At 39.6% G+C, this 10877-nt stretch overlaps 1 protein-coding gene across 2 annotated transcripts in view; it reads left to right on the top strand.

Annotated features, from left to right (window-relative positions):
* Positions 1-5959, top strand: part of XRN2 (5'-3' exoribonuclease 2) — an 80017-nt gene extending 74058 nt beyond the window's left edge. For both annotated transcript variants that reach the window (XM_030872480.2, XM_030872481.2), the window contains 2 exons: positions 2931-3069; positions 5417-5959. In XM_030872480.2, the coding sequence (XP_030728340.1) occupies positions 2931-3069; positions 5417-5482 (205 nt within the window). In that variant the 3' untranslated portion in view covers positions 5483-5959. The remainder of the gene's footprint in view (positions 1-2930; positions 3070-5416) is intronic.
* Positions 5960-10877: the final 4918 nt, after the last annotated feature.

The following is a 10877-nucleotide window of genomic DNA, read 5'->3' on the forward strand; positions in this document are numbered from 1 at the left end:
TGGTAAGTAGAATTTTTCCTAGAACCAGGTTTTACTGATGATTAGTTTAGTACTTTTCCATTGCACAGTTTTGAGTGTTTGGTTGAAAACCCTATTAGAGAAGAAAATTTTGAGTGTACTTTTTTTTTTAATAAACTACACTGTTTCTTGAATTAATTCCTACTTTGAAATAGTATATATAATTCATATATTCATTTCACTTAAAAATACACTGGGCGCATCCCTGCCCCCACCTTCTTCTCCCCACACAGAGACAACCTAGCGATCATTGTGTTGATGGTGAGTGAGGTCCAGCATGTGCCTCCTCCTCACCTGAGTTTCTGCCCTGTTGTCTGTGTCTTTGCCAGTGGAGCATTCTCTTTTCTGGCCGTATGCAAGGTTTTTTTATCCATTTAGTTTTTAACTTAAATGCGTGCTAAGCTCAAAGCTGATTTGCCACATACACACACACAGACACACACAAACACACACACACACACACACACAGACACACACACACACAGAGACACATACACATAAAGATACCCCAGTGGTAGTATGTAGTTATGTCACATTACCAGCTACTTTCCAGAGCAGTAATTTAGAAACTTAAGAATATTGTTGCTATTCATGATGCCAAATGCCTCAGTTAAGTTGCCTCAATCGATGGCTACTGATTTTAAAAAGTTAAAATGTGTCAGCCTCAGTGCTTCCATACCAGATTTAAAATGTATTTTCCAGGGTAAATTTCAGTTTGTAAGTATTTGCAAACTAATATAATTAGTACAGTGTAGAAAAATGATAAACTTGTGTAAAATAAAGGCCTTTCTGCCACTAACAAGCAAAAGAGAGTAGTACATGTCCCTCTTACTTGCTCTTTCCATTTAATTTTAATTAAATTATTTTTATAAATATTATTTTTGTCAAAAACATTTCAAGTAATCATTTCAAATAAAAAGGAGAACTTTGTGCTTTTAAATTATGGCTTTGTTCCTAACCTATTTTTAAATCATAAAATAATGTAAAATTGCATTTATAATGTATTTTATCCATACCAGCAGATTTTCCTGAAACTCAGTTGAGTGAGTTTTAGCATTATAAAACTGTAAAGAAAAAATGATCACAGTTAATACAATGTGTGAGTTGCACTTAATGCAAGTGGGTTTTGCATGCTCAGTTTTGATGAGCCTCCTTGGTCACAGCACAAACCTCAACCCCTCAGTCCTGCAGAGAGTGGAAGAGACCATATGTTCTCTACATATGGAGCTGTTCTTCCTAAATAGATGAGGCCTTCTCACTAAAATATAGTTGTATTAATGAATCCAAAAAATAATTAAAAGCCCTGAATATATGCATATTCTTTCTGAGGTACAGATTTTTCATTTTATTTTGACTCACAGAAAATTATATTATTAGAGTCCTGATTTCACCACGAACTGTGAAGAATAGCATTGGCCTTTCTAGAGTTCTTAAAAGAGCTGTTCTTAGAGCCATCACACAAAAATAATTATCTTTGGTGTTTGAAAAACAAAACAAAACAAAACAGGCAAGCTCCAAGTGAAGGGAGGAGAGTGGGGGGTAGAGAGGATGGATTCAAGCTTGAATAGCTGTGAGAAGAATGCATTACACAGTGAGCCCAGCTTTGGGCTTTTCCCCCTAAGACCTAGGAAGTGCAATTCATAAGCTGATCAGTTATAGCTAATACCAGCTAGTCAGTGCTTTAGCAAATTTAAAGTTCGCTTATAATTCCTCCCAACATCTGTAATGGCCCCAAAGCTTCTAATGCTAAAATATACTGGAGAATTTTGCTACTGTTTATTCTTTGTAGTGACTGTTCTATAAAGTGGAAGTTGAGGAAAATGCCTCAAGAAAGTTATGTCATACATGGTGATTGCTTTTAGAGGGTAATCTTTGCTGCATTGTTTATGTGACAGTTTTAAATTGTTATGATTTAATACATCATACCTGTTGCTTTGTATCTGCAAAGTTAAAATAGGCACTTGAAGACAATTAAAACATTTCTTTTGACCATAATCTGGGCCAGCAAACTGGGTTATAATAGCTGTTGAATCTGTGTTCCCATGTAAACTGTACACCAAATGCCAGTCAGCCCATGCCAATTAGTGCTCATGTTGCTAGGTCACCGTGGTCAATTGAAAGCTGCATCAATAGAACTTGAAAAGGTTTCCTCCTGATCAGACCTTCTGACATATTGAGCAGAATAATGGATGGGAAAAAACAGCCAAGTCCCCTACCCTAGATTCAAAATACTCAGCAGTAAGAATTCATTTGCAGTGTGCAATTAACTAGAAAGAATGGACTCCAAGAACCAGCCTGGACATTTTTTAAAATAAAGCCTCATTCTCCTGTCTTGTACATGTTTACTCTTTGGATAGCATCTTATTATTATTATTTTTTTTTTTTTTGCGGTACGCGGGCCTCTCACTGTTGTGGCCTCTCCCGTTGCGGAGCACAGGCTCCAGACGCGCAGGCTCAGCGGCTATGGCTCACGGGCCCAGCCGCTCCGCGGCATGTGGGATCTTCCCGGACCGGGGCATGAACCCGTGTCCCCTGCATCGGCAGGCGGACTCTCAACCACTGCGCCACCAGGGAAGCCCTGGATAGCATCTTAAAATGTAGCCAACTTGGTGATCTTGGGTCCAAAACTTTAAGTGACTAAAAAGAAAACTTGACAGTTGAAGGTGAACAAAATTTTTTTTAAGTCAGACCTTTCTGATTCAACTGAGTTTAAACATCCTTTTAAATAAATGCTGATACTTCCTGAAACATGTTAAACAACACTCACTGCGAGGGACATAAAGGCCACTCTGATACTACATATCTCCTACGACAAATCCAGGCAGATTGGATTGTCCTCAGATTTGGAGATGATGATACCTGCCAGATTTTAGGCTTCTGACTTTTAATGCAAACATGATGCTTTTCCACAGAGGCGTTGGGGCCGAACCTCTGCTGCCATGGAACCGGATGCTCCAAACCCCAAACGCAGCCTTCCAGCCAAACCAGTACCAGATGCTCGCCGGGCCGGGCGGGTATGCACCCAGACGTGATGATCGCGGCGGGAGACAGGTGATGCAGCGGGGACTGTGGCATGGAAAGCTTACTGCTCACTTTGAATGGAACCGTGCCTCTTGGGACTCCATGGTTTGGTTTGGTTTTGGTTTTGGTTTCCTTAAACATCTGTGGATAAGTTACTGATAGAGTAGCTCAGTCGAACTTGGATCCCTCATTAAAAATGTATACGGGGTGAGTATCTGCCTCACTAAATAGGTTATCCTTTGATGATGCTGAAGAATTTTCAGACCAAAAGCCCCTTTAATCACAGCAATCTGATATTTAGCACAAATATGGTCTGTCACCAAAACATGTTTATCCTTAGGGTATTGCTTTTTAGTTTCATAGAAACTAGATCTCTCAAAATAAATGGTAATGTTCTAGAAGCTGAAAGTAATATTTCACCTTTTCAGCTGTTATCTTTATTCCTCTTGGGAGTTTTCTGTCTTGATTCATCTGTTCTCTATCTTCATGGAAAGAAATCTTTCCTATCTAATTTCCCACTTTTTTTTTAAACTAAATTTAAACAGCTATACATTGAGTGAGTATAATAATTCCTAGACAAATTCAGTAAATGTAAGCTTTATTTCCTTCTCTTTATAGCATCTACTTTTAGCAGCATTTAAGCCTGAGGTCTGTTTGCCTCAGTCTGTTTGTCCCCCAGCCATTTGACACCCTGGCCAGTATTTACATGCTCTTTAATCGAACGCTTGCCAGAGAACAGGATCTGAATGCCGTGATTCAGAATGTGTGCTATTCCTGGAGTTGGCACCTGTGGTGATGTGAAGTGGTTTTTAAATTGCTTACCTGGTGTCGCCTACAGCCTTTTGCAGTGCTTCGAATATTAATTTTCTAGCTCAGGTTCTTGCCATGTGTCCCTTTGTTCTGCCAGCTGAGAAAAATCTTCTGCCAGCTAAGAAAAATCTTTTTTTTCCACGCTTTTTTGGTGTATTCTTACAAGTCTCAGTTCACTTTACAAGAAAGTAATCATCTTGTCTTTTGAGAGAATTTTGTTACAGTTCTTTAGAATCAATTTGTAGAATATGACTTTGCATACTCTCAGCCCGAGATCTCTACAGATGCTATTGGTAGGTTCAGTAGATTGAGACTATTTATGCTGCTAGTGTGAAGGGGACACTGGGCCAACTAAATGATGAATATTTTTGAAAGGAAGGCACACTTGCAACTAGAAGAAGTTCTGGAGGAAGTTCAGTCCAGTCACCTCATTTTTCCAAGTCAGGAGTCGAAAGCTTAACCCTCCTGCCTCTGGGTTGGGCAGCAGAGCTGGGGACGCCTGTGACTTCGGACCCTAGTTCAGCGCCTCCCCTGCCTCCTTTAGGGGAGCACGTCCCTTTAAAGGAGCCTTCTGCTGTTACACGAGGTAAAATTCTTACTCACTTAGGAGATGCAAACTGGTTGTACATTATAATTCTTTTAGGACCTTTTGGAAATACATTTCTTTCTTAAGTCTCTTTTCTGTGGAGATTTTTTTAAAAAATTAAATCAGAATTTTGAAGCGCTGTTAAATTGTAGAAGTTTATTGTTAAAAGCAGTAAAATTATGACTTCATTATATATTTAGTGGAGTTTATATGACTAAACAAGTCCTTAGCCTACATTATGACCTTGAAGGACTACACATATTCATGTTATAATTTAAACTAGTGAAGCGCTCTGAGTGGCAACATGGGGAAGGGGGTCCATTTCAGAATCCTCCGTAGAAAGGGAATTGTGATGGGAGACACATCACATTTACCTTCAGGTTGTACAGAAATGTTATTTGCAAGCATATTAGGAACTGTTATGAATATTGCCAGTAATTGATTATGTAATAACCTAATGTGGTACACTATTACTTATAGCTAAACAAACAAAAAACCCTAAAATTAATAGTTCATTAGGCCTCAACTGATGCAGCAAGCTCCTGCCTTTGTTAAGCAAAACGACTTTCCTGGTATATAATATGTGTGTGTGAAGATGATGTGGGCACCTTACCACAGTGTGGCTTGAATTACTAGCTGGGGAGGGGGTGGTAGGGAGAATTGAGAATGACAAGTGTTTTACACAGGACACTTAACGATCCTTCATTTGTGTGCATTTTAAGGAATTTCTCAAGCACTTGTTAAGGCTTGTTTGGTTAGTTATCAGTGATAGCATTTATGCTGATGTCCCACTTTGCATGCAGCTTTCTATGAAGCTGCAGACCAAACCAAAAGCACCCGTTCAAGGAGACCTTCCATGTGATATACCTGTGAGACATATTCACCTTCTTTATAGTGTGTTTTTCCACAGAGAAGTAAGATTAGTTTCTTTGCAGGAGTGTTAATCCAGAAGATAAACTCTCTCTTTTGCTCTTTTTTCAGGGATATCCCAGAGAAGGAAGGAAATACCCTTTGCCACCACCTTCAGGAAGATACAGTTGGAATTAGGCTTTTGTAAAGCTTTCCCAAATCCTTTCATCATTCTACAGTTTTATGCTATTTGTGGAAAGATTTCTTTCTCAAGTAGTAGTTTTTAATAAAACTACAGTACTTTGTGTATTTCTTTTAACTGTGTATATTTCTACTGATCCGATCTCACTGTTTTATGTTGCTTTCCAAAGATGTGTGTTGCATAATACAGTGGATCTGAATTTATTATTGCTTGTAAAACACATTTGATGGAACAGGAATACTGGTTTTTCATTATGTTCAAAAATCAAACCAGCTGTGGATTTCAAAACACAGTGGTATTCTAGATCATCTAAGATCCATGCTGATTTTTAATGCACAATTGGGTATGAACTATTGAGCTGGAACTCTCAGCTAACTAGAGTGTATATTGTTCAGTATTTCTTTGGGAACATTTCATTAATGTACTTGTCATATGGAAATTTCTGGACTTTAGTAAAAAAAACAAACTTAAAACCCTGGCCTCTTGTTTTTCTTTTACAGTATTTAAACTTTGAAAATCTTGGCCAAGCATGTGGGTTTTTTTTTTTTTTTAATTTTTTATTTTTTTTTTGCGGTACACGGGCCTCTCACTGTTGTGGCCTCTCCCGTTGTGGAGCACAGGCTCTGGACGCGCAGGCTCAGCGGCCACGGCTCACGGGCCCAGTTGCTCCGCGGCATGTGGGATCTTCCCGGACCGGGGTACGAACCCTGCATCGGCAGGCGGACTCTCAACCACTGCGCCACCAGGGAAGCCCTTTTTGTTGTTTTTTAATCAGTATATCAGAAAACAATTTATTTCTACAATTAGATGTCAAAAGAAAATCAGTGAAGAAGTAGATTTGAAGAGGATATGGTCAGCAAGACAACCCAACCGACCCATGTATGTGTCTGCTACTGATTTGGCAAATTATAAAATCTTCATGAGAATAAATTATTTACATTTTACAAATTTCATTTAGATTTATACTGCAGTTTTAAGGACTGGTTTTAAATCTCTAAGAAAAGTTGAAAAATTCCGGGGAGTGGTTATGAGTGAAATAGGTGAGAGGGATTGAGGTACAAACTTCCAGTTACAAAATAAATGAGTCATGGGATGGAATGTACAACATGGGGAATATATTCAATAATATTATTTTTGTGTGGTGACAGATGGTAACGACTTATTGTGGTGATCATTTCGTACTGTATAGAAATATCGAATCATTATATGCACCTGGAAGTAACACAGTGGTGTAGGTCAGTTGTACTTAAGTTGAAAAAACACTACACAGAACCCAATGGGAGGGCAGAAAGAAAGAAAGAAGAAAGAAAACTTAAAAAGTTTAATTCCTAGCTAAATTGCCGATGTTCCTTGGCAGGTTTTTGCATTATTTCACAATAGATTCCAATTTGTACTTATCTTTTTCTTGCTACTAAGCACACTATAATTCCTTACATTTACGCTTGCAGTTCACGTGCAGCACTTCCATATGCATTTTCCTTGCCACAACCAACCCAGACACACGTATGAAGACTTGCTGCCTTGTTTCCACCTTTCCATTGTAGCCTCAGATTGTAAAGTAAGGTTTCTCTCTGACTTTCTGACCTCGGACATTTTTGCTTTAGTATTCTACAAAGGCACACTTGTTAATCTTAAATCTATTCAGAAAAAGTCCCACCTTAAACCTTGGATAGGAAGGTATTTTGAAGCTATTGAGTTCATTGCTGATGATGGGTGAATAGAGCAGGGTCCTTTATTGTTGAGGTAAAGAGTCTCTCTGCTGGGAATTAACACACCATTATATATTACTTCACAATACATTAAAGTGGGAATAATACCTTCTGTTAGATTTCTCTATCTTCCAAATACTGAAAATGTATAGCGCCTAAATCAGTATTGCATACTCCAAAGGAGCCCACATACATGTCTTACTTAGTGTACAGAGCTTCCTAAGTACACCATACCCACACTTCTGCAGAACCTATATTTTCTCAGATCTTTAATTTTGGTCTAGTTTTTGTTTTAAGCTATCATGAGTGTGTCTAAAATAACTTTCTGATTTGGCTCTTTCACCATTACATGTAACGGATCAAAACAAGTTTGAAAATTAATGTTTAAAGTGTTCTGAAGACACCTAAGCAAAAAGCCTGATGGAAAAATTAAGCCGGCTAGAGTCCCACTAGCCGGTGGTGAGACCTCGCTTCCTTCCCTCTCCGTACTCTGCATCTCTTTCTAACTTGTCCCCACGTTTGAATCTCCCAGAAAAATGCCCTGTTATTTCAACAAGTACACGCTTTTTAGAACTTTAAATGGCATGTTTAAAGCTATAACTATCCCCTCCATGTTCGGGTGTAAAGTCAACGGGTCAATTTTATGTAATTAACTCCACTGTAGTATGTTTACGTAGGGCCAAGTTTTTTCAGGGTCTCATTAAAGATTTGTAAGAATCTTAGAACCTGGAAACAGCCCGACTTCATCGCGGCGCTAAGAGCCCATGGTGAGCAGCTGTCTTCCCCGTAGGGTCCAGTGAGGCAAAGCCTTAGAGCCCACGGCCATCCATCGGAAGCTCTGTCCGGCCGCCGTGCAGCGTCGGGGAGGCAGGCGGGGAGATGACCGGCAGGCAGAGCCCGAGCCAGGGCCGGGCGGGCGGGCTCGGGGGGCGCCCGGCGGGGGCGGGGACGCCCGGCGGGGGCGGGGACGCCCGCGGCCCCGAGGCTCGGGGAACCCGGCATCCTAGCCCGGATCCCCGGCCGGACCCCGCGCCGCAGCTTCTCCGCCAGCCCAGCGTCGTCTCAGCTCCGCACGCGTTCGAATACCGGGACCTGGACGGAAAGAGCGGAAAGGGTCCTCTCCCGAGGCTGCTGATTTAAGTTCCAAGCCTGAACGTAAGCGAATTTCGCTTTGCTTCGAAATTAGAATGTAGACGTTCTCCGAAGTCACCTGGACGCCCGGTTCACAGGCGGCTTGCGGCCCCGGCTGCATCCCGCTCGTCGGCGCCGCTTCCCGCCCCCAGGGCGGCCTGGAGCCGACCCACCGGACGCGTGCCCGCGAGCGACGGCTCTGCTACTTCTAACCGGGAAAAAAGTAAAACTAATGAAGTAGCAAACGCCCCACTCGGGGTGAAGTGAATGCCTGCGTTGCTTGTTGTCTGACACCGTATACATGCACGAGGGCCAAAGAGGAACATGCTTTAATTTGTGTGTGTGAAATGGGAATGGAGCTATTCACTACTCCAAAATAGCTTGCACAACTTAGACTTGGGCAAATTTGTGGTTAAACTTTTATTAGAAATCATTTAAGCAACTACTGAAATAAGAGGTTACATGGAATTTAGAAACTGAAATAAAAGGCATTTCATTCAACTGCAGGTAAACATTCTAAAGCAAAGACAAATGAAACCAAAACACCTCTTTCAGAAGCTTCCATTTAAGCTTACCTCCAGGCTTAAAAATAATGACATAAAAGTGATCTTAAAATCACAAAGTTATCTTAATACTTACTGGAGAGAGTGAATTCCTGACTTCAAGTCTTCTTTGAATCTTGTCCAGATGCTCACCAATTCTCACTAGCAAAAGTCTATTTATTTAATTCAGTTTTAATAAAATGTATCCTACTGCCCTGTCTCATTGTATTTGGGCATGGCAAGTAGCAGTTATTTTTAAAAACTGGACTAGTAATTAATATACAGGGTTTTATCCACACGTTAGTGTTATATTAAACAGTTGGGCAGTATCATTCATGCTTTGAACTACATCTGAAATTTATACTGCCACTACACAGTGCACTATCTGATGCACAAATTCATAGCTAAAAATCCAATCAATGGGTCTTTATGTGACTATGGTTCACCAATTTATTCTAAAAGTTTATAAATCATCAGTATTCAATGCAGCTAACAAAGCAAGTCTTTGGAAGTTGCTCGCATTTAGTGAACAGGATTGAGTCTCTGATTTGCTTTAAATTGAAAGTAAACAGTCGATAGCAGAATGGAGTTTGAACACAACATCTGTGTTGATAGAAGTCTGATTGACTTACTTGTTCTGACCATTAGGTTTTAGTTCTAAGCAAAGCCTTAAATAGAAGACAACTGGGTTTCACACACCATCCCCCCTTCCATATACAAAACACCCTTCCTGTATCCTTCAACATTGCGCTCACACACACATACACACACACACCCCGCTTTAATTTACATCCCAACACAGATTTCAGAAAAGTACCTGCAATCCCTGCCGTTCCTCTCTGCAACTTTGATTCTGGATCTTGGTTTCTGTGCCTCAATTGGAAAAGATACGTTAGAATGCTGTAAAACTCCAAAACATTTAGGAAAGTGTCACATCTGCAGTTAGCATTTCTGAAACCGCATTTTACTGTGGCCTCTGCGAAACTTTGGAGGGGCTTTGTCCCACTTAGACCCTGCGTCAGCCCTCCCTCTTGGTCGTGAAGACACTTATCCTCCTCTTCAGTTAATGAGTTTCACCTAGTCTGGCCGTTTGTGTTTTTATAAAAGATCTGCAAAGCATTAATTGCAAAAGAAGAAAAAAGCTCTTGTTTTGCATTAATCAGAATGTGGAATTCTATAATAAAAACATTTGCTATTTTAATGTTTCAAAATCAAACCTTGTCCTAATTTCAGGATGTGCACACATAAACTCAGTAAGTTTCTGGGTATAGAATGTTAAGCCCTCTGCAGCAATTACTTCTGGCTTGGGTCCTTTACTATTTAAAGGAACATTGAAAGGAAAAAGATATGCCTGTACCAAATACACTTTCAGAAAATATTGTATAAAGAAGGCTGTTTCTTCTTAATGGTCTTTTTGATAGAGAGTTCCCTTAGTCTAAGGGATTTTTTGTTCCAGAAATTAGCAAGGAAAAAACTGTCCACGAAGATTTATTTTCTTTAAATATGTTACTTGGACCCCTTAGTCCCATAAGCTATTCTTGCTTTTGTTGAGTATTGGGCTGTAAAAAAAAAAAAAAAAAAAAAAATTACAAACCATGTGAACTTTTAGAACATGTTTTCTAGAAGTAAAATTTCAGAATTTGAAGGAATCCGATCAATATAAACAAGCATTTTGAAATGTGGCACATCAGTAATAGTTATGCTAGCTTGGCTAATATTTTGAAAGTCAATTTTATTAGTATGCAAAAACCCAAACTGGGAAAATTTCCTTCAGGTGTATTGCACCATTGTCATACTATTTTTTCTGCTTATTTTTTTTATGTAAAATGTTTTAAAAATCAGTTATCATTTTACAAAAATGCATTCACAGCCCCTTGATAAAGGCTGATCCACTTGCTTCTTTAGTGTTTCGGGGTTTTTTTTTCTTTTTGTGGAAGGAACTGGAGTTTTTAATTACTATTATTATTATTTACTATATAAAATACATTTAGAGAAAGTGCAACTTTTAA

This window comes from Globicephala melas, chromosome 15 (assembly GCF_963455315.2).
Source record: "Globicephala melas chromosome 15, mGloMel1.2, whole genome shotgun sequence".
Taxonomy (NCBI): Eukaryota; Metazoa; Chordata; class Mammalia; order Artiodactyla; family Delphinidae; genus Globicephala; species Globicephala melas.